The 25,100-nt window shown below is 37.8% G+C and overlaps 1 protein-coding gene and 1 long non-coding RNA gene across 3 annotated transcripts in view; one reads left to right on the top strand and one right to left on the bottom strand.

Moving 5' to 3' along the window:
• Positions 1-25,100, top strand: part of LOC149579446 (uncharacterized) — a 280,294-nt gene that overhangs the window by 6,893 nt on the left and 248,301 nt on the right. Inside the window, exons 3-4 of the mRNA XM_089832825.1 lie at positions 24,560-24,597; positions 24,717-24,739. Of these exons, the coding sequence (XP_089688951.1) occupies positions 24,560-24,597; positions 24,717-24,739 (61 nt within the window). The remainder of the gene's footprint in view (positions 1-24,559; positions 24,598-24,716; positions 24,740-25,100) is intronic.
• LOC149579447 (uncharacterized) overlaps positions 1-25,100 on the bottom strand; it is a 236,246-nt gene that overhangs the window by 19,603 nt on the left and 191,543 nt on the right. The gene's annotated exons all lie outside the window — the stretch shown is intronic.

Here is a 25,100-nt window from a genome sequence, read left to right as displayed (position 1 = left end):
TAAATTTGCAACACTCCACTTGGAGGGAGTGGCACATGAATGGTGGCATCACGACACCATTACGTTGGGGGCATGACCAAGTAAATACCTATGCAGAATTCACTGAAAGATTGATAGATTGGTTCAATGGTAAATATCCAGAACTTAACTTTAAAGAGTTGACACAATTGAGGCAAACAAGATCGGTTGACCAATACATCACAAAATTTTAGAAACTCTTTGATTTGGTTATGGTTTTGAAAGGAGATGGATAGTACCCTTCATGGATGGATTAACGAAACCACTGAAGGGTTGGGTAAAGGATTTCAACCCTGCCACCCTTTCAAAGGCTATAAAAAAGGCGCGATGCATGGCATCATCCTTGACATCATCCTCCCGAGGTTACTGTCACTCCAAATCGCCAGTATTTCCAAGGGACAAAGATAAAAAACCTTCGTAGAAGAAGCCTTCGTTGGACGAACCTATCAGATAGGAGCTCTGATGGAAGAAATTATGTTTCAATTGTAAGGAGATGTGAGAACTTGGGAAAAGATGCCTTGGTAAAGGAAAAACACACTACATTGAGGTCGTAGCTGATGATGAGGGTTATCAAGAGAATCTACCCACAGAGGATGATCACCCACAGGTGGTTAATGTGAACCATACAAAGAAGATCGCCACACTGGTATAGCGTAGAGGAACCATTGCTCTGGTTGGAAGCCCAAGATGTATGGTATTTCAAGTACGGGGAAACCTTCAGGTACAAAGGGTCATTGTGATGCTCGATAGTGGAGCCATTTTAAACTTCATAAACTCATCTTAGGTGAAACGAAGAGGTCTACCTACAGAGACACATGAAAGATTCCAAGTCAAGGTTGCAGGAGGAACACTCTTACCCTGCATGCACCTTGTTCCCCAACTGAGTATCACCATGGCTAATCACACGATGATGAAGGATTTCTTTATAGTAGACCTAGATGATATGGAGGTTATTCTGGGCATACATTTGATGGAATCACTAGATGAATACATAGAGTTTCAAATGAATGAACTTCACTTTTGTTGTTGATGGGAAGAAGGTTGTTCTTTGTGGGATGGCCCAATGAGGGACTGAAGGAAGTTTTGGCACAACGGATGGAGACCATTTTTCGGCATGATGACATTGCATAGGCTGCAAACTACTTTGTTTCTGCAGAACCAATAAAAGGAAAATGGACACTCCACCAAAATGATGATCTACAAGCTATCTTGAGTACCCATGATATATTTTTTATAGGCATTCCTCCTAGCATACCTCCCCATCGTGGTTTTGAGCATACCATTGAGTTGGAAGGTGGCGCCAAACCAATTATCACCTTCCCATACCGCCATCCCAAAAAATTCAACAATGAGACTGAGAAGACGATTCAAGAGTTGCTTGAGAAGGGCTGGATTCGTCTCGACTCTAGCCCTTTTGCATTGTCAGTGGTATTGGTGAAAAAAAAGGATGGGACGTTGCACATGTGTGTGGATGTAATGTTCCCGTCATAAAATAAATAATTAATCAAACCTTTGTTAAATGCGCCAATTGATTTAATATATCTTGGACCTATTTTTATTTAGTTGTTTCCATAGGTAAGTGTGGCTATTAGCTATTTTTATAAACCCTCAGAAGGTTTCCCCGATGGGTATTTAAGCACGACATATAGGTAGTAATTGGTATGCGATTTTATTTATTCTTCGTACGGCGAATTTCCGTTGGGATTCTCTGTTGTTCGCCATTTCGGAAGTGAAAGATCTTCCCTACTTGGCTTTCCCGTTTCAGTAGGATTCAACCCTCACCCTATTTTGTTTGTGTCTTCTTGGCTCAAATTTGGTGAATCAGAGCATTAATCTTGTTTGCTAATATCATTGTCTTCTGGAGTTACATTCTATTTGTGGCAATCTAGTTACTTCGATTATATTCAATATTAATAATATCTCCCATCTAAATCTGTGTTTCTTGTATATAGTTTCCCCTTACTCCTAGTCCATACGACCCCTCTTCGTTTTTCCCTCCACACCAAATAGCACATTGCTATCTTGAAACGTCGTATGGTCCTCATACCTCCCTACCACACATGTACGGTCAAGATTGTATTCACTGTACACCACCATTGTATGACATCTTGTGATCTACCGTACGGACAGCTTTCGTTCACCCAATGTTACATTGTATGACCATTGTTTCTGACTATACACGATCCAATCTGACCCTGCAGCATATGGCCTTTTCCCCTAACAGTACATCCTCCTATTTGACACCGTACGACATCCTATTCTAACCATACTGCTTCCCCACTAGACGTACGACTTTTACAATTGCTCCATCAGTTGACAATGACAGTTCTTGATGAGAGAAAGATTGATTCAGAGAAGACGTAGGGGAAAGGGAATATTACAGTGGACTATCGTGCCTTGAATAAGAAGACAATAAAAATAGATATCCTATCCCTAGGATTGAGGAATTGTTGGATGAGTTACATAGTTTATTTTTCTAAAATAGATTTCCATTCTAGATACCATCAGATTCGCATGCAGGAAGATGTAGAGAGGACGGCTTTTCATTGTCACTACTGTCATTATGAATTCCTAGTCATGTCGTTCAGATTAACGGATGCACTAACTACTTTTTAGTATTGCATGAATTGCATCTTCAAAAAACAATTGTGTAAGTACTTGCTGGTATTCTTTGATGATATCCTTATTTACGGTAAAACTTGGGAAGAACACTTGAGACATTTGGATGAAGTCCTAGGGATCATGGAGGCTCAATCCTTGTTTGCTAAGCAATCCAAGTGTGAATTTAGAATGACAGAAATATTATACCTCGGACATGTTGTCAATAAATATGGAGTGCAGGTCCACTAGGAAAAGATTCAAGCTATCCTTGATTGACTCTCGCCAAAATCATTCTCTGAGTTGTGAGGGTTCTTTGGGTTGTGCAGTTATTACCAGAGATTTGTAAAAGGATTCTCTCAACTCAGTGTATTGTTAACAAATTTGACTAAGAAAGGCTCCTTCTAGTGGAATCAAAAGGCACAACACACTTTTGATAAGTTAAAAGAAGTGATGAGCACGTCTCTAGTTCTCGCCTTACCGGACTTCACTCAACCATTCATTCTGGAGTGTGATGCATCTGGAGAGGGCATTGTTGTGATATTGATGTAGGAAAGACACCCTATAGCCTATGAGAGTCAAAAGCTTACACAAGCTGAGTGCCTATATTCCATTTATGACAAAGAGATGTTGGCAATTGTGCATGCCCTAACCAAGTTCTGATAATATTTGTTGGCTGCCAAGTTTGTTGTCTGTACTGATCACAATAGGTTGAGATATTTTCTAGAGCAACGAGATTTGAACAAGAGGCAACAAAAATGGGTAAGTAAGATTTAGGCTTTTGATTTTGACATTGAATATGTGAAGGGAAAGAACAATGTGGTTGCAAATGCTTTGTCAAGAAAACTTGCCATCTGCTTACTATCTCAGATCTCAGTTGACTCGAAAGCACACTTATTGATGGAATATTCCAATAACACATTTGCATGTAAGCTAATGGACGATGACACTCAGGATGACCGATACAAGATGGTGGATGACATCATTTACTATAAGGATCAGATATACTTCGTGCTTGAATCCAAACTAAAGCATAAAATCCTGAAGGAAATACATGCGTCACCCTTGGCCGTACACCCGAGTTTTCTCAAAACCTTTAGATACCTCAGGGAGAGTTTTTCATGAAAGGGACTCAAAGATGATGTTTTGTAGTACATGCGGGAATGTGTAGTTTGCCAACAAAATAAATCCAAACACATCTCATTTGTAGGACTATTACAACCCTTGCCGATACAAGTTTAGAAGTGGGAAAGTATCTTGATGGACTTCATCACCGAACTTCCTAAGGTAAATGGAAGGGATCTTGTGGTGGTTGACAGATTGACAAAGTATGCACACTTCTTTGCCATCTCCTTAGATTTTTAGGCCGCATAAGTAGCCAACTTATTTTTTAGAGAAGTTTCTCATTTGTACGGGTTTCCCTGAAACATTGTTAGTGACAAAGATGGTCGGTTTCTCAGTATTTTTAAGACAAAATTGTTCCAATTGGCAAGAATAGAATTATCACCAAATACTAGCTACCATCCTCAGATAGATGGGATGGAGATTGTGAACAAGTGGATGGAAGGCTATCTTTGAAACTACATTTCAGCCTAGCAATGGGCATGGGTCAAATGGATGCACTAAGGGGAATACTGTTACAATACAACTTATCACATGTCTATTGGGATGACACCCTTAAAAGCACTGTACGGGTATGAACCCCTTTCATTTATGGGCATGGTTCTAGGTGACAGTCACACACCTAAGGCAAAGGACTAGCTTCAGGAGGGGCAAGACATTCTAAGATTTTTGAAGGAAAACCTACAAAGGGCATTGAATCAACAAAATATCTATGCCGACACATACCGAATTGAGAGAAGTTTCGAAGTGGGTGACTTGGTCTATCTTAGGCTCCAACTGTACATGCAATCCTTATTGAAGGGAAAAGGGAAAGAAAAATTGAAGCCATGTTTTTATGGTCCTTATTATGTAACTTGCCGCATCCGTGATGTTGCCTATGAACTAGAAGTGCCAAAAGGGAGCCGCATCCATAACGTCTTTCACGTCTCATGCCTGAAGAAAGCCATCGGACAAAACATCACAGTCACCACAGATCTTCTGCCACTCAATGAAGAAGGGAAGCTCCTGTTGGAACTGAACAAGATCATTGATGTATGGGAGAAGATACTGTGGAACCGTACCCTGAATGAATACTTGGTACACTGGAAACACTTGCCACTAGATGATGTAACTTGGGAAGGTGAACACATTCTTCAGTATCCGACATTGCATTTTCTTGAGGATAAGGAAATTTTGGGACGGGAGGACTGTAATGTTCCCATCATAAAATAAATAATTAATAAAAGTTTTGTTTATGGGCCGATTGATTTAGTTTATCTTGGACGGATTTTTTATTTTTGTTTCTATAGGTGTTACTGCCGACTATCTTTGAAAATTCTTAGGAGTTCCTCCCAAGGGTATATAAGTATGACATGTGGGTAGTAGTTAGGATGTGATTTGGATTTTTTTTTTGGTACTACAAATTCTTGTTAGAGTTCTCTGTTGTTCGCCATTTCAGAAGTGAAAGATCTTCCCTACTTGGCTAGTGCGGTTTTGATGGGATTCAACCCTCACCCTATTTCGATTCTCTATATTACTTCGCTTCGGTTTGGCAAATCCGTGCACTATCTTCATTTGCAGTTATAAATATTGTTTGTCTAACTCCATCAATTCTATTGGCATCCATTTGTTCTTGCAATCTGGAATTCATATTTAATATTGTTGATCATTTGGAATCATCTGTGCATAAAATCAGTATTGGCAAACTTGTTGGCGTAGAGGCACCATACGGTTTTGCATACTTCACCAGACTACCCAAAGTCACTTCCTTATGAACTCACCAACACCGTACGCCACACTCTCTTCACTACTTTGTAGCTCCCTAAAACAACACATAGGATCACCCTACTATACGGTCAACAACATTCACTCACCATACGACCTTTGGCATTACCGTATGGCCTGTGCTCCACACCATAGGAACTACCTTGGTTCTAGCTGTACGGTCTCCTAGGTCAACCATATGGGCTGTCTGTTTACCATACGAACAACTTTGAGTGTTGTTTCGTTGTGTGTTCGACTTGCAATTTGTGCACTAAGTCAGAGTATCTTAGAGTTTGCCTTCAGAACATTATAGGATATTAGCAATAAATGGCCCATCCTTTACTTGGCCCTCACAATCCATTATTTCTAGAAACGTTGCCCCTTTAAGGGACATTGCAAGGACATTGATCAAGGGACAGTTCCAGGAATGCTTCCACCCATGTGAAACACTTGTCACCCCTGACTCAACCCTACGTCTGTCTCTCTCTTCTGCTGTCTCATGCTTTTCAACATATTTAACACGGTTTCATTTGGTATAGGGGCACGTTTTTTGCTAGGGCATGTCTTGATTGCTCTTCCAGTGTATCCACACAAATGACCTACCACACGATAATAAGAATATTTATTTCAACACCACAACCCTACCATCTCCAATAGAATGCACCACCTCCTGGAAGGGGTTTTATAATATCCACATACTTCCATAGAGGAGGATCAAAGTGGAGTTCTATTCTTTGTTTGGTATTGCCTACTAATGAAGAGGTAGATGCCATTCTGGTTCCTTTTCCTCTAGCAAGAAATTAGATGCATGTTTATTTAATAATTTCTATGCAAAAAAATGAAAAATTCTGAAAAAAATGGAAAGATCTTATGCAAAATGAATGAGAAATGGAAAAATAAAAAAATTAGAACAAAAAAAAGAAAATAAAACAAGAACTTACCTTTTCCAGCCATTGATACTTGCAAGTGTGTAGGAATGAGGTGTAAACACTTGAAGAGCACCCACAAATTAATCTTTAAATTCCTTCTTGCACAACTGAATTCTTGCTCAACCACTTGTGTGCTCTTCCTCAAGACAAAATAACCTTTTTTGAAACATAAAATGACAAGAAGCCACCAAAAATAATTCATAACAATCTTTTAGGGTTGTGGATGCCAAATAACTATTAAATTTTGCAAAAAATCATGTTTTTAGCCATGTGTGAGGCCTAGTTAACAATGGGTTCAAACTTGGTTTTAATTTCCTGGCTTGGTTTGCCAAGGTTCGAATTGGTTTTTGAACCCCATCATACTTGCAGGGCAAAAATGGTACCCTGCCCAAATGAAACAACCAAGAAAACACGTTAGAGAGTTTATCTTATGAAATTTTCTGTAGGGTTGCCCCGATTTTTGTTAAAAGAAAACTGAGGAAAACAATTGGTTGTGACTTGGGAGCATAGCTCGTTTATTTTTTGAAACAACGAGGAATGTAGAATTGAGCATCTTCAAGTGCATTAGTATCCATTAGGCTATAGAGTCAAGCCTCACAAATGCAAAATGACAAAGGATGGCACGAAGGACGCAAAGAAAACCTAGTTAAAACAAAACAAACTTGTACAAATACACTTAGTGAAAATAAAGAAGACATACATAATTAAAACTAGTCGACAATGCATCCTTTTAGATGAATCCGTTTCTCTAAACCATATCTGGCCGTAGCTTCCTTCTGGGCTCATATTTCACATTCACGCCTTTAGGTTGGCTTTATTCTTGGTCGTAATCATTTGGATATTATTGTAAATCTTCATCCGGTTACATATTAGGCATATATTCAAAAAATCTGCTTGAAACGACTTTGCTTTAAATGTATTTGGAATACATTTTTTGAACTGGTTCATGTTATTGTACTTCTATTATTACTTATTGAGAAATCATCAAAAATATAAAACAATCAAACCCTTCTGCAACTTTTGTCTAGTTCTGCAAGAAAATTTTAATAAACAAGGAAAACAAATTTAAAAATATAAAATTACAACAGATCAACAGAAGAGATCCATCAGGGATCTTTCATGTTGCCACCATTCGTGTGCTATTCTTTCTAAATGGAGAGTGGCGAACTTAAATGCTTCTTCTAGCATCGGATTGAGCTAGAAGTAAGTGTTTGCTCTCATTACATAGGCTTGTGCACTCATAGATCCCAATTCATCAAATGACGATAGGTTTACTTTACTCAACTTCCTTTTGAGATCATCATTAAAATATCCTCTATTTCTAGTTCGAGAATAACACATTCTTAATTCTGCGTAATCTTTATATGAAATGTCTCCTTCCAAATTGGCATTCCTCCAATTTTTCTCAGTTGCTCTTGTATTTCTGCGAAAGTTGTTCCCTTTCTCCTTGCGGCACCTCTGTTCGTGGAGGGAAAGTCGACATCGAAGTTCGAGAGCATTCTAGATCAGGGTTTTCCTTACTTGACGTTGAGTTTGTGCTATGACTATTTTGTTCTCCAGATATCTTATTGTCTGCAAGTTTCCCAAGAGTTTCTTCCCTAAGTCAGTGAGTATAATTGATCTGAGCTTGATTCCATGAAAGATCCCTTAGTAGCGCCATGAGTTCGGTAGGCGTGGGTTCTTGATCTGCTATTCTATCAATTGAATGGGATCTCCTTCTTTTCCGGCTATAAACTTTCATTCATTGTCCACAAGGGCAAGATCAGAAGCTCTGATACCACTATAATTTTTTGTTCCCAATGTCACCTCCAAGAAGATAAGTTGGCCGTATGGTATTGTGGAAGCAGACAATGCACCATAGAAAGGATCGTACTTTAGCGGAGGAGCAAAGGCTTGAAGGGTCGTATGGTTCTCACCAGACAGGCCATACAATTGTCATTAGACCATCCATACGGTTGTGGGATAGTGGTTGCACGGTGGTGGGATAGAGGCTATACGACAAGGAAAGAGGGGCTATATGGTGAGGGTTGAAGTGTACAGTGGATGTAAAGGATGTAGGGGGCTGTACAGTATGGAGTGAAGGTTGTATGGTGAGCAGATGGAATTGTCATACGGTGGGACAAATAGAATGTTGTATGGGTATTGGATACGACAAATCACGAGTCAAAGATCAATGGGGTTGTATGTGTTCTAGGTAACATAAACAAGATAGATACCAAGCATTCATGAATATAGGAATACAAACCAAATTATCACCCCACATAGAATGTATATCAGTAGACCAAGATGGTGCTCCAAATGTGCTAGATCCAAAGCAAAGTAATACCGAATGGAATAGGGTTAAGGGTTGAATGCCACTGAAACCAGAATAGCCAAATAAAGATCTCTCACTTTTGAAATAGCAAACCACAGAGAACTCCAATAGGAATTTGTAGAACAAGAAATAATCCAAAATTGCATACCAACTACTATCTACATGCCGTGCTTAAATATCCTTCGGGGGAATTTCCTGAGGATTTACAAATATAGCCGATGGCCACACCTATGGAAACAATAAATAAAAATGGATCCGAGATATACTAAATCAATTGGCCCATAAACAATGTTTTGATTAATTATTTATTTTATGATGAAAATATTACAAAATGATCTTCAGTTTGTAGAGTAAAATCTATCTAAACCAGATATCAAACAATGAAACTTCAATTCAAGAAGAATTCCATTAAAAGAAATATTTGATTGACTCCGTATAGGATCATTCCCAAAATGACAAATGCAAGGGATATGTTCAAAACTTTGGAAAGTCTATTTTAGATCAATAACACAAGTAGGAATCTTGCATCAAGACAACAACATCAAATCAAAATGGCAAAAGGAGAATTAGTCATATCCTGTTCATGAAGATCTTAGAACGCAAGGATCAACTAAGCACTATGGGAGATCAATTTATGAATAAAGAGCTTGTCAAGATAGCACTTAGTAGTCTCCCTCTAACTTGGGAACCTTTTATTCAAGGTATTAGTGCAAGATGTAAACTACCTAAGTTTGATCAACTCAAAACTAATTGTATTCAAGAGGAGTCTAGGCTGATTGCAAGAGGTATTGTTAGAAGATCTCAAAATGAAAACACCGATGTTCTTGCTACTCACACTACTAAGAATATAGGAAGAAATTGGAAGATAGACAATAACCAAAGAAATAGAAATCAAAAGTTGGACTTTGCATCGAACTCAAAGAAGAAGAAGACAAATTTCTCCCATATTTAATGCTTTAAATGTGACAAGTTTGTTCACTATGTAAGACTATTGATCAAAACTTTATGATCAAGTGGAAACCATTAATGAAATCTCAATAAAAGGGAAGCACAAGACAATTCAAATGGATTTCTCTTCATATATGTCCTATCAAGTAGTGTTCCCATGGATAGTGACACCTGGCTAATTGATAGTGGAGCTTCTTGATACATCAGATGCTATTGTGAACACCTTTCGGATTTGGTTGAGAAAGAGTCAAATCGTCAAGTGATCACTAGAGATGATGTATGCTATTCAGTGAAAGGATTCGGTTGTACATCACTCAACCTAGAGTCTGGTATTTCACTTCATGTAAATAATGTCCTATTTGTGCCAGGAATTAAGAGGAATCTCATATTTGTTCCATCTTTTGAAGACAATAGTTATCAAGTAGCATTTTCAGAAGGAAAAGTTCATTATGGCCAAAGAAGCCCAACATCAAATCTGCATGTGTGATTGGGAATCAACATGAGAGTTTGTACAAGCTTTCTATATATCTAGTTCAAGCTCTTTTACATAACTCTTCTAGTTCCAACGAACTATGGCATAGAACACTAGGGCATCTACACTACAAAGCTCTTCCAACTGTTAGAGAAAATGGTTAAGGGAATTCCTAAACTTGGCCATGTACAAAATGGTACTTGTAAAAGGATGTGCAATGGGTAAGAATATTGTGTCCATTTCACACTAGTGAAAGTTAGTCAAAAGAAATATTAGAACTTGTACATTCGGATTTGACTGGTCCATTGTCAATGACATCCCTAAGTGGATTTTTTTTTTATGTGACTTTTATAGATGATTATTGTAGGAAGACTTGGATTTATTTTTTAAGGTATACAGAGTTAGATGAAGTTCTATGTAGATTTAAAGAATTTAAAGCACAAGTAGAGAATTTGGGATGAAAGAGAATTAAAGTTATAAGGTATTATAATAGAGGAGAATATACATCTAGTAGCTTTCATGATTATTGTATTAAGGTAGGAATCAAGGAGGAATTTCGTTCCCCTTACAATCCACAACAAAATGGGGCTACAGAAAGAAAGAACAAATCCATTATCGAAGCAGCAAAACCCTTGATCCATGATAAAGATCTTCAAAACTTCTTATGGGTAGGAACCTTCAAAACTGTGGTCTATGTTCAAAATAGATGCGCTTATCAAATATTGCAGAAATGACTCTAGAAGAAGCCTTTTCTGGAGCTATGTTAGTCATTTGAAAATCTTTGGCTATCCAATGTATGTACGTGTACCTAAAGACAAAAGAACCAAGTTAGAACCTTTTGGAAAGAAAGGGATATTTGTGGGTTCCAATGAAACTCTAAAGCATACAGGATCTATATTCCCGATTAGAATCATATAGAGGAAAGAAAAGATGTTACTTTTGAAGTAGATATTGTTTTCAAAAAACCTAAAGTTTCATGCATGGAAATGAATGAAGACCAAGAATCTCCTCAAGCCATGGACATTGATCATGCTCTTGAGATTCTAAGGGAGTCCAATGAACTTGAAGAAATGAATGATTCAATTGAGACTTTGGATCCTACCAATGGACCCAGAGCTATCATTGTGAATAAAAAGAAACTTCTTTGGGCGAAGAAAACTATGCAGGAGGCATAACAGTTTCCAACTCCTAGAGGCACTTTTAGAGAGTAAAGAACCACATAGATATTCTAGTTATTTTGCAATAATATGAAATATCATTGAGACTAAACCCGCCAGTGTTGAAGAAGCCTCAAATCAACAAATTTGGAAAGATGTTATGGATGAAGAATATCAATCTATCATTAAGAATGATGTTTGGGATATTGTATGTAGACCTAAAGGAAAGTCAGTTGTTTCTTCCAAATGGCTATTTAAGATTAAGCATGCACCTAATGGAAGCATTGAGAAATACAGAGCCATATTTGTACCATGTGGTTTCTCTTAGAAAGAAAGAATAGACTATGAAGAAATTTTTTCTCCAGTTGCTCGATATACTTCCATTAGGACCATTACTGTCATTGCAACAAGGGATGGAAGCTATATCAGATAGATGTAAAGATGACTTTTCTCAATGATGTTATTGAAGAAGAGGTCTACATTGAACAACCTGAAGGCTTCATGGTTCATGAAAAAGAGTTTCATGTGTGCAAATTAAAGAAAGCCTTATATAGTCTTAAAAAATCTCCTCGAGCATGGTATGAAAGAATAGATCAATACCAAATGAGTTTTTAGTTACTAGTAATTATGCTGATCACACAACATATTGATATGTAATATCCTTGTCATAAAATAGATTATTAATCAAACTATTGTTAATAGGCCGATTGATTTAATATATCTTGGACTCATATTTTTTCGTTTCTGTTGTTTGTGTTGCCATCGGCTATCTTTGTACACCCTCAGAAAGTTTATTTAAGCACTGCTTGTAGGTAGTTTTTAGGTAGGCAATTTGGATTATTTTCTTTGTACTTCGAATTCCTGTTAGGATTCTTTATTGTTCTCCATTTTAGAAGTGAAAGATCTTCCCTATTTGGTTTATCCAGTTTCAGTGGGATTCAACTCTCACCCTATTCCGACGCCTATAACACTTCGCTCGGATGTGGCAAATCAGAGCACCATCATATTGTGAATTATCATTGTGTTTAATTGGATCTACTCTCTTGTCTTGTGTAATTCCATCTATTGTTTATCTGTATTAAATCTCGTTGTTTGTTCACACTATCTATTGGTCTGCAATCACTCTCCATAACCATACGGACTCCTACCTTCCATTTCAAACCACTATCGTACACCAGACGACCTCTAAGTTCAACCCCAAGCTCACTGTACAACCCTCATAGTTTGCAACCGTTCGGCCTCTCTTATTCTACCGTACGGTTGTCCTGAAACACTCCCATCGTACGACCACCATCCCATCCGTATTGCCTTGTTGCTCCCATCCTACTGTATGGCTCCACTTCTCCCATCATCGTACAAACAACACCCCGTGCATCCTTCAAGATCGTACAATCATTCCTAACTGATCGTACAATAGTATTTTGGTCTATAAACACAACCGTGTGGATATCTTGGCAAACAACCAATATTGGATCATTACAGTGGTATTAGAGCTTCGATCTTGCCAGCTTGTGGATAGTGAATGAGAGTTATAGCCGAAAGAGAAGAACCCATTTTGCTGATAAAATAGCTACCAAATCGGAACCCATAGCTGTCGAACTCGTGGCGCTACTAAGAGAACTTGCGAGGAATCAGGCATAGATCAATGATACTCAACGACTCATGGAAGAGACTCACAAGAAGTTGGCAAACAATAAAATATCTAGGGAACAAAATGATTATAGCGCGGACTTGGTGTTGGGTAAAGCAAACCCTCATCCAACACGCTCTCGACCTTCCATGCTGTCTTTTCCCCAACGGACGGAGGCACCAGCTGGAGGGAAGCAACCAACCTTTGAAGAAATGCAAGAATAGCTGAGAGAAGACTAGAAGAATCAAATTTGGAGGAAGATATATCCTACAAAGATTATGTAGATCTGAGAATGAGATATTCGGGAGGCAGAAACAGAGGATATTTTAATGATCTCAGAAGGAAGTTGAGTAAAGTAAATCTGTTACCATTTGATGGATCTAGATCCATATCTACGCAAGCATGGGTAATGAAGGCAGATACTTACTTCTAGCTTAATCCCATGCCAAAAGAAGAAACAATTAAATTTGCGGCCTTACATTTGGAGGGAGTTGCGCAAGAATGGTGGCATTGTGACACCATCATAGTGGGGCATGATCAAATAAACACCTATGTAGAATTCACTAGAGATTGATAGATCGATTTGATGGTAAAGATCTGGAACTCAATTTCAAAGATTTGGCACAACTAAGGCAAACTGGATCTATTGACCAGTACATTGCGGAATTCTAGAAAGTCTCTGTTTTGGTCACAGGCATTTCTGAAAGAAGACAAATAGTGCCCTTCATCGATAGACTAACAAAACCTCTAAAAGGTTGGGTAAAAGTGTTCAATCTTGACACCTTGTTGGAGGCCATTAAGAAGGCATGGAGTATGGCATCATCGTCAACTTCATCCTCTCGGAGTTAATCACACTCCAAACTGCCGATATTTCTGAGAGACAGATAATAAACCTTCACTGAGGAAGCCGTTGTCGGACGAAGCTACCAGTCAGTAGCTTCAAAGGAAGAAACTATGTTTGAACTACAAGGGACCATGGGAACCTGGGTACAAATGCCTCAGGAAAGGAAAGGTCCACTACATTGAGGTTGTGCCTGATGATGAGGACAAACAAGAAGATGTAACCACCGAAGACAACCAACCCCACGAGGATACCAAAATGATTAGTTTGAACCATACAGAAAGAATTGCAGCATTGGTACGATCCGAAGGAACTATTGCCCTATCTAGTAGTCTGAGGTGCACAGTGTTTTGTGTAGGGGGAGCCCTTCAAGGACAAAGGGTTATGGTGATGCTCGATAGCGGAGTTACTCTTTTAATGTCCCTGTCTTTTTAGCATCTCAGTGGATTTCTTAGCCTTTAAGTTCTCCGAAGGCTAAGTGGAGAAATAAGGAGAAATTGAATATATTAACTTCTTATAAAGTCATTAAATAAATTAAAATTGAAAGGTGACTTTATTTTTAATTAATTTAATTAAAAGTGACTAAAATAAATAAATTAAGAGAATCTTCTAGGAGGAATTTAATATTATTTTATTTTGTCTAGAAGGAGGTCCATCTATTGGAGGAAAAGAACAAATAGGGAGGGCAGCTTCATTGTTGGGCATTGAATGTGTTGTCATCTACTCTTTCGGATAGCTTGTGGAGCCAAAGGTTTCTGCAATTGTTACATTGATCGTTGGGAATGAACAGTCCCATTGATTTGCATAACTGAGGTGGTGAAAATCTTCCAAAGGGTTGTGATTGTTGGAGAAGACAAATTAATCTTTTCATTGTCCTGAATTTGTGGCCTAGGGCTAGATTTGTGGAGAAGGAATATGTTGGATATTGCTACAGGAACTCTGCTATAGTAACTTTGCTACAGTGATGCTGCTACAGTAACTTTGCTTCAATACCGCTACTACAGTGTCGTCGCTGTAGTGATTTGCTACAGTAAATTGCCACAAAAAAATTCATATTTTGGGAGCAATTTCAGGTTTTTATCTACTACATTTTACATTGTTTGAGAGTAGATATTTAGGGCATTAGTAGGGTTTGTAAAATTTGTTGTAATCTGATTTATATTAGAGTTTTATCAGAATTTGTTGCCCTAATGTCTTATTGATGTAGATGCAAATTTTCCTATTTGTAATCAGTATTATACAAAAACAATTGCATCTTCATTGTTAGATGTTTGGTGTGTTCTTTGCAAGCATATTTATTGAAGTTTGGCATTTAGAAAGCAATCAAAATTTAGATATGCAATATATCTCTTGCTTGCCAAGTGTTTGACGAAATGCCAAACAAGTGAATTAGAGAGGACTCTATGTTTGATGAAGTTATAACTAGTTGCGGGTAATTACATTGGTATCAGAGCCTAGTTCCTACCATCTTGAGGGTTTAGCAATCACATGCAACCACTTGGGGTTGGATCTCACAGATTTTACATTCGTAGGCGAGTTTTGTTTGACAAGGAACAAGAATTTGATAGGCAGCCAGACACCATGGGTGACAGGCAAGAGCGTAGCCTACAAAGAGACAATAGGAATTACGATAAGGAAACTAGGGAATTTTATAGAGCAATGGTTATAGGACAAGAGCGGATGGCTCAGGCTTTGCAGGCACTCACCACCATGGTTGAGCGCATGAACCCACAAGATAGACAAAATCAGGAACAAGGGGATAACAAGAGTGCAATGGGATCACCTAGAGCTCATAGAACTCTTTCCAGAATAGCAGACAGGTCCACACGTCCTACCTTTGTTAGAGAGGAACTAGTACAAGACCCAGTAGAGGAAGCTGAGGATGGGACATTTGCTGATTTCCTTATTGCTGCTAGTGATGAATGAGAATTATTGGCACTGCAAGTACGAGAAAGAATGACTTTTGAGAGGTTTGTGAACCAAAGAAGAGAACACTACTGTGCAGTTAGACAGAATAGGAGACCTCGTGGTGAGGATAATGAATTGAAGCGGGCTACAGGGAAGCTTTCCTTTACTACATTTGATGGGAGTAGCAGAATGACAGTGCAAGCTTGGATTCACAAGCTTGATACCTTCTTAGCATTGAGGCTTATGATAGAAGTGGAGGCAATAAAATATGCCATGCTACATTTAGAGGGAGTTGCACATGATTGGTGGTACCATGGCATGGTTACCCTTCAGCATAACCAAGTGACTTCGTATCAGGACTTCGTGAAATATCTTCCGAAGGGTTGCGACTGTTGAAGAAGACAAATTAGTCTTTCCATTGTGCCGAATTTGTGGCCTAGGGCCAGATTTGTGGAGAAGGAATAAGGTGGATATTGCTTTAGGAACTCTACTATAGTGACGCTGCTACAATACCACTGCTACAGTGACATTGCTACAGTAACTTTGCTACTATACCACTGCTACAGTGTTGTTGCTACAGTGATTTGCTACATGGAAATTCATATTTTGGGAGAAATTCCAAGTTTTTATCAACTACATTTTGCATTGTTTGAGAGTAGATATTTAGGGCATTGGTAGGGTTTGTAAAATTTGTTGTAATATGATTTATATTAGAGTTTAACTAGAATTTGTTGTCCTAATGTCTTATTGATGTAGATGCATATTTTCTTATTTGTAATCAGTATTATACAAAAACAATTGCATCTTCATTGTTAGATGTTTGTTGTGTTCTTTGCAAACACATTTATTAAAGTTAGGCATTTAGAAAGCAATCAAAATTTAGATATGCAATATATCTCTTCCTTGCAAAGTGTTTGACAAAATGTCAAACAAGTGAATTAGAGATGACTTTGTGTTTGATGAAGTTATAACCTGTTGGGGATTATTACAATTCTTAACTTCATCAACTCATCTCTGGTGAAACGAAGCGGTCCGAAAACACATGCAGGATTTCAAGTCAAGGTTGTTGCAGGGACTCTTTTGCCCTGCACACAGCTTGTTCCTCAGCTAAGTATCACAATGGTGAATCACACGGTGACTGAGAATTTCTTCATAGTGGAGCTTGATGATATGGAGGTTATTTTGGATGGATGGACTTCACCTTTGTTGTTGATGGAAAGAAGGTTGTTCTTCGTGGAATGACAAATAAGAGTCCCAAGGAAGGTTCTGCACATCGGATGGAGGCAACTTTTTGGCATGATGACATTGCTTTGGTTGCACACTGTTTTGTCTTGGCATAACGTATAAAAGGGCAACGAACACCTTCCCAGGATGATGATCTCCGGAACATGTTGGGTGATCATGATAAATTTTTTATAGATATTCCTCCTGGCATACCTCGTCATTGAGGGTTTGAACATACTATTTAGTTGGAAGTAGGAGCCAAGTTGGTCATAACCACTCCCTATTGCCATCCTAAGAAATTCAAAGATGAGATTGAAAAGATGATTCAAAAATTGCTGGAGAAAGGATGGATCCGTCCCAGTTCTAGCTCTTTCGAGTCATTAGTGGTATCGGTAAAAAAGAAGGATGAGACGATGTGCATGTGTGTAGACTATCGTGTCTTGAACAAGAAAAAATAAAAAATAGATATCCCAGTGCACCCTTAACAGATCTGACAAGGAAGGGTTCTTTCCAGTGGAATGAAAAGGTGCAAATCACTTTTTATAAGCTGAAAGAGGCAATGAGCACTTGTCCCGTACTTGCATTACTTGATTTCACTTGTCCATTCATTCTGGAGTGCGATGCATCCAGAGAAGGCATTGGCACGGTATTGATGCAAGATAGACACCCCATAGCCTGTGAGAGCAGGAAGCTTACGTAAACGGAACACTTATATTCCATTTATGACAAAGGCATGTTGGCCATCATACATGCACTAACCAAGTTTCGACAGTATTTGGTGGGTGCCAAGTTTGTCGTTTGTACGGATCACAATAGTTTGAGATATTTTCTGGAGCAACGGGATTTGAATGAGAGGCAACAAAAATGGGTAAGCAAGGTTCAGGCTTTTGATTTTGACATTGAATATGTGAAAGGAAAGAATAATGTGGTTGCAGATACTCTGTCTAGGAAATCTGCCATCTGCTTACTAAACCAAATTTTCGCTGATTGGAAAGCATATTTGTTGGTAGAATATTCCAAAAACACATTTGCCTGTGAGCTAATGGATGGCAACACCCAAGATGATTAGTACAATGTAGTCGATGACATCATTTACTATAAGAATTAGATATTTAGTGCTAGAATGCAAATTAAAGCAGAAAATCTAGGAGGTACACAACTCACCCTTGGCAAGACATCCGGGCTTCCTCAAAACTTACAAATGTCTTAGGGAGAGGTTTTCATAGAAAGGAATTAAAGGAGACGTATTGCAGTATGTAAGAGAGTGTGCAGTCTGCCAGCAAAACAAATCCGAACATACTCTAGTTGTCGAGTTACTGTAACCTCTGCTAATTCCAGAACATAAGTGGGAAAGTGTCTCAATGGATTGCATAGCCGGACTCCCCAAGGTGAATAGAAAGGATTATATCTTCGGGGTGGTTGACATACTGACAAAGTACGCACATTTCTTTGCCATACCCTTTGATTTTTAGGCTGCACAAGTTGGCAATTTATTTTTTAGAGAAGTCTTTCATCTGTGCGGGTTACCCCGAAACATTGTTAGTGATTAGGATGGGCAATTCAACAGTATCTTTTGGACAAAATTGTTTTGGTTGGCAGGGATAGAATTGTCACCAAGTACTAGTTAGCACCCTTGGACAGACGGACAAATGAAGATTGTGAACAAGTGCCTCGAAGGTTACCTTTAGAACTACGTTTCAGCATAACAACGAGCGTGGGTCAAATGGATACACTTAGGGGAATATTGTTACAATACCACGTACCACATGTCCATTGGGATGACTCGAACCCCTTTCCTTTATTGACATAGTCCTGGGAGATAGCCACGCATCAAGGGCGAGGGACTGGTATCAGGAGGGACATGACATCTTAAGATACCTAAAGGAAAACCTACAATGGGCACAGAATCAACAAAAGATGTATGTCGATAGACACCGAATAGAAAGGAGTTTCGAAGTAGGAGACTTGGTCTACCTCAGGCTTCAGCCATACTGATAATCCTCATTGAAAGAAAAGGGAAGATTAAATTTGAAGCCACAATTTTATGGCCCTTATTGTGTAATGTGCTGCATCAGTGAAGTTGCCTACGAGCTGGAACTTCCGAAGGGGAGCCGTATTCATAACGTTTTTCACATTTCCTACCTAAAGAAAGCTGTGGGACAGAGCGTCATGGTAGCTACAAACCTTCCGCCGTTCAATGAAGAAGGAAAGCTCATATTGGAACCAATAGAGATTATTGAGGTACGTGAGAAGACCCTGTGGAACCGAACGGTGAAGGAATATTTTGTATGCTAGAAACACTTGTCGCTGGATGACGCAACCTAGGAAGGCGGGCACATTCTATAACATCTAGCATTGCATTTGCTTGAGGACAAGCAAATTTTGGGATGGGAGGACTGTAATATCCCCGTCATAAAATAGATTATTAATCAAACTATTTTTAATGGGCTGATTGATTTAATGTATCTTGAACCCATTTTTGTTTTGTTTCCATTGTTTGTGTTCTAGTCGGCTATCTTTGTACACCCTCGAAAAGTTTTTCCCGACAGGTATTTAAGCACTGCTTGTAGGTAGTCTTTAGGCAATTTGCATTATTTTCTTTGTATTACGAATTCCTGTTGGGATTCTTTATTGTTTTCCATTTTGGAAGTGAAAGATCTTCCCTATTTGGTTAATTCAGTTTCGATGGGATTCAACCCTCACCCTGTTCCATCGCCTACAACACTTCGCTCGAATTTGACAAATTGGAGCACCATCATATTGCGAATTATTAGTGTTTAATTGGATCTACTCTCTTGTCCTATGTAATTCCATCTATTGTTTATTTGTATTAAATCTCGCTGTTTCTTCACATTATCTATTGGTTTGTAATGACTCTCTGTGACCGTACAGACTCTTGCCTTCCATTTCAAGTTACTACCATACATTGTATGACCTCCAAGTTCAACCCCAAGCTCACTGTACGGCCTCACAGTTTGCAACCATACAACCTCCATTACTCCACCGTACGGCCTTCCTTATTCTACCATACAACTATCTTGAAACACTCCCACCATACGGCCACCCACACCTCACATTCGTATGGCCTTGTTGCTCCCCTCCTACCGTACAACTCCACTTCTCCCATCACCGTATGGACATCACCTTGTGCATCCTTCAAGACTGTATGGCCATTTCTAATTGACTCTACAACAATATTTTGGTCTATAAACACCACCGTATGGATATCCTGGCAAACAACTGATGTTGGATCATTACAGATAGATTACAGATAGATAAAAGGACATCGCACAACATGAAAGATAGTATGAATGACAATATGAAGACTACTCTAGCTCGAACCCACAGATAGAAAAAGTCCTATACAATAAAGAGCGGCTATAGGAAATAGCAGCTTGAATGAATTAGAGTCAGGCCATCATATCAGATTAACCTCAAAGAATTCACAACAATTCTATGCAGGTAGATAAAATCTCTCATAGCTACAAAGAATTCAAACCCTTGTCGCCTTTTATAACACAACTTTAATATTTTAATAGCGCTAACATAAATATATAACGTTATAAGTTTAGCATTAATAAAATAATGTTCCTGATTAAAATTATTACTAAATCACTATTAAATGCATTCATCAACCATCCCCAGGTGAAACCACTACCAATTGACCAAGAGGGTGACTAAGTTGACACTTGCTAAAAATATTAAATCAGATATAACATTTTAAAACTAACCAAAAGTGCCATGACACCTTTGATCAAAGTGAGCTTAAAGAAATACCTAGAAATACCAAATAGGCTGAAATGCAAGGTCTTCAAGTCTTGAGGAGTACCTTAATTCACCCTTATTAGCTTACGGGAAGCCAATGTATAGGCTAATGGTCACCACGTTGACAAGGCTTAGGAAGGAGACATTACACTTGTTAATTTTATCAACGAATTGATTGTTAATTTTTTAATTAAGTTTCTAATTTTTATTTTTTAACTTATCTATTTTGGAACTTCCATTTGCAGATATAATTTTTGCTTCATCTCAAATGTAGTAGATGTCATTGGATATGTGAATACAATCTCTCCTTAATTAAAAATTTGACCACATGCTTTGGTGAATGAATTAAGTAATTGATAACATTGATCATATTTTGGATTATATGAGCGACATATTGAGCCCATTGTGACATGGTTGTGAAACAGTATGAGCACTCCTCTTCATATTGTAGCCTTTATGTTACATCCTGAATTGTAAGGGTTGGTAGGTTGACTCCTTCTGATGAAGAACATGTGAAAGAAAGGTTAATGAAGAGCCTTTGGAAGATGTATTCAAGTGAGGAATGGACTATACCATACACATAATGGTTTTCATTTACTAATTTTTGTGATCCAACATTCAACAAATTAGAGGCTGACATAGATAGATATACATTACCTGTAACATATTGAATTGTGGAAATGGCACAACAAGGATTTACTAGAGTTGAGAATACTAAGCATTTGCATCCTTTCATAGGTTATCAGTTCCTCTGCTATAGAGTGGAATCGGTCCACATACAACTTCATCCACTCTATCAAAAGGGATGGACCTACATCTAAACAAGTAAAGAAGTTGGTGGTTGTACATAGTGTTTTGTGAATTCAGGATTATCAATGTTTAGAGTATTGACAAAATGCAACTTTAGAGTGGGATATTGACACCAAAGATGCCAATCAAATTGATGAGGCAGAAACGGAAGGATAAGGCAATCCTTCACAATGGCAGTGGCTCAAAGTTAGTCTCTGATTTTATGCATTGTTGGTAGATGTCAATTAGAGGTCGCCTCATATTTTCTATCACCATGTTTCTGTGACTATCATTTTATAGTTCAAACAGGCAGCCATGGGAGTTTTGTTATATATTTTTAATTTAATATCATATTCACATTGACAATTAATCATAGAAACAATTCAGTTTTGAGTTTTGACTTTTATGAAATCTGTTCAACTCTCAATTCAACTCTAATGTAGTGTGTCAAGGATTTTCTAATGTCTTTGATTGTCTTATTGAATCTATCATATGGATATTTGAAATTTCTCTATAGTTTTAATTTTTTCTCTATTTTTTATATGCTTGTCCCCTCTACTATCCCTTGCTGAAATGGCATTAAAAAAATGTCTCAAAAACATGTCCTCTCATCCCTTTCCTTGTCTCAAAAACTTGGTGGAGCATAGACAAAAACCCATTAGAGCCTTTTGAGACACTTTCTTATCACTAAAATAATAGAGCTGTAAATTAGGAGGTAACAGCCTGTAATTGCCACAATTTGATTAAGGTTGACTAGCATGGTAGGCAAATGCTTGGCATAATTTATAATATGCAAACATACACAACTATGAATGGAGATTTTGCAAGGAATAGGAGACTACAGTATGCGGGAAAAGGTGACACTCGTCAACAACAGCTGCATGTCAAGAAGCAAATGAATGCAAATAGTCAAATTGTAAATGCCTTGTTAATCAACAATTAACACTGAATGTTGCACACTTTTTGTCATAATTAGTTGCCAGGGGCTGCCACAACCATGTACAGTGATAACAAGAGCTAGCCAAATTTAGAAATGATTTATACTTGGTAGAATTGATGAGCTAGCCAAAGTTAGTGCAGAATAGAAGCAATAATAATATACCCTTTTTATTTTTACTTGGCTCGAGCAATGCTCCACGGGATGCCTACCCTGCCAAATTTCCCCCACTCCCATCCCTGATGCTGTTCCAAAAATGTAAAAACAGGAAACACCCTGGAAATGACATTTTTTGTAAATTAGGGGACTTGGGGATGCCATTAGGTACCTGGCAAAACCTCGCCATCCCCTGACTGTCCTTGGTACCTAACAACACCCCTCTTTTTCCAGCCAAAATGTCCACCATTTTGCTAAAAGTCAGTTTTATATTTATTTTTTAATTGCTGGGTGGGCCCCATATGGGCAGAAATAGAAATTTAAACTTATAGAACCCTATTTGGAGGCTAAAAAGGTAAAATTTTCTTCATTTCAGCTATTCTTGGCAAGAAGAGAAAGAAAGAAGAACAAGAAGAAAGTTTTCATTTTTGAGTTGCAAGAGGAGGGTTTTCAATTTTGTCAATTTGCTATATATTCAGCTTTTAAAATGTTTATGGTGAATGGGTTATCAATGTAATGATATGCATATTTGAATTCTCTCTCTATGTATAAAAATTCCCCTATTTTTTTAATAGTTGTCCTTTGCTGTCATCTAAAAATTGTCTTTAAACCATATCTGTAATGGAAACATGTCCCCATCCCAGAAACTCCATGGAGCATAAGGCCCGAGTATTGTTAACTTTGAAAGTATAATGACTTCTTCTGCAAGTTCGTGAAGTTCGTGCTTGTCCCAATTTCACAAATATTCAAAACTAGATTGTACTATTATTTAATGATTAAATTTTTTATTTTTATCATAGAATATTATCCTTATGAATTGTTCCTTTTGTTGAGATATATTTCTGCAAATGCCTTGATAGGAAATGTCCCTTTCAGAAAGCTTTTGATGATTCCCATGCTCATGAACAATATGAAGCAGCATGGACCACAAAGACAAAACATCACACGATAAAATATTTGTTTAGTTTTTAACAGTTTAGCCTGGAGACTCGCACCCCCTCCCAAACCTTGAAGTACCCATCCCCGCACCGGGTACTTGAGAACCCAAGCACCCCCACCTCCGCCATTTCGCAACCATGCCACCGCTAGGATGTGTATTTGAATTTCTATTTGAATTTTGATTTTTGAATGTTACTATTGGGTATGTAATACGTTACTATGTTGAATGTCAATGGTTTCAATTCATGTTGCAATTTTTCTATGTTCAAGTATTTTAATTTGGTATGTTCTAGTGAACTACTGAAACATCATTTCATAACTAGCGTTTCAAGTTCTATATGTATACTATGCAACACCCCTATTGCCCATCCTTCCCTTGTTGCCGTCCCCCCACTGTCCCGAAAATGAGGCCCATTTTCCCCGCATCCCAGAAACTCGCCCCAGCGTCCCGTTGTCCTGATGTACCCCCGTATTGGTGTAACATTGGCTTTTAAATGATAAAAGTGATGCTGGTTTATTTACTTGATTTAGCCAAAATTCAAAACTCGCAGGGAAATGCAGACTACAGATCTTTCTCTCTAAACAAAATATATACATCCGTATATTTCTACTCACACATTCAACATTGACAATTGTCAGAACACCTAGATTGTGTATTTTACGCTAATGCGACAACTATAAAGTGACTAGATTATATGCTATGATATTAATTAGAAAGTTTTTATATTTATTCTTCTATGTAGCCTTTTTTCCCTAGCATTTGAAGTCCAAAAAAAATATTTTGCATATGCAGTAAACTAAATAAAAGTAAGCCTGAAAAACTATTTTCTTCAATGTATAAATATCATGGTTTGGATTTTTTTAAAGGGCGAATGGTGTATTATTTCAATTATTTATACAGATAATCTGTGAAACAAAGAGGTTGCAAATATTATCTAAGTTGAATATGTGTTGATTTAATATCCTTTAGAAATGTTCAAATTTCTATCTTTGCCAAATCGTTAAAAGTTGAGAATCAATACAAGCATACCATAGTTTGCTTCTAATAAACTTTCTCTTTATGCAACAGCTTAGTCTAAAGTTTGTAGATACTGAGCAGTACCAGAGGTACGATCTCTTGTAATAATGAAGTATATTTAGTAGTTTATGAATATTGATGATAAATATTAAAACTAAAATTTGGAAATTTTCTTATAAAGTTTCTTATGTGAATCTATGGAATGCAGGCTGCGGGACATTAAGCAATTAGGTTAGTTTTTGCATTTGTGTTTTCCTTGGAAGATTTTGGTAAGTAGATGTCTAACAATAATCTTTCATCTTTTAAATATGAAATTACACTGCTTTGTCTTTTCTTAAACAATAGAGGTGACAACTACGGATGGGAAATAAAATAGTTGAAAGAGAGAATGCAAACTGGGCAAATTGCTTTCCAACTCTGGTTTCAATATAGTGAAGTTTTCTTCTCTCAAACTAGAAAATCTTTTGTGAATACAACATTGGAAAACTCTTCCAGTCTTCCTGGGTTTTCATGTCAATTCAAATGTTATTTCTTTTAAACCCTTAGATCTCTATTCTGTTGAAGAAGATTTTGGTTGACATAATTACCTTTT

This window comes from Cupressus sempervirens, chromosome 1 (assembly GCF_028749045.1).
Source record: "Cupressus sempervirens isolate cs-2001-9-10 chromosome 1, ASM2874904v1, whole genome shotgun sequence".
In the NCBI taxonomy this organism is placed as follows: Eukaryota; Viridiplantae; Streptophyta; class Pinopsida; order Cupressales; family Cupressaceae; genus Cupressus; species Cupressus sempervirens.
Note: the sequence above shows the minus strand (reverse complement) of the source record. Positions and strands in the feature narration are given on the sequence as shown.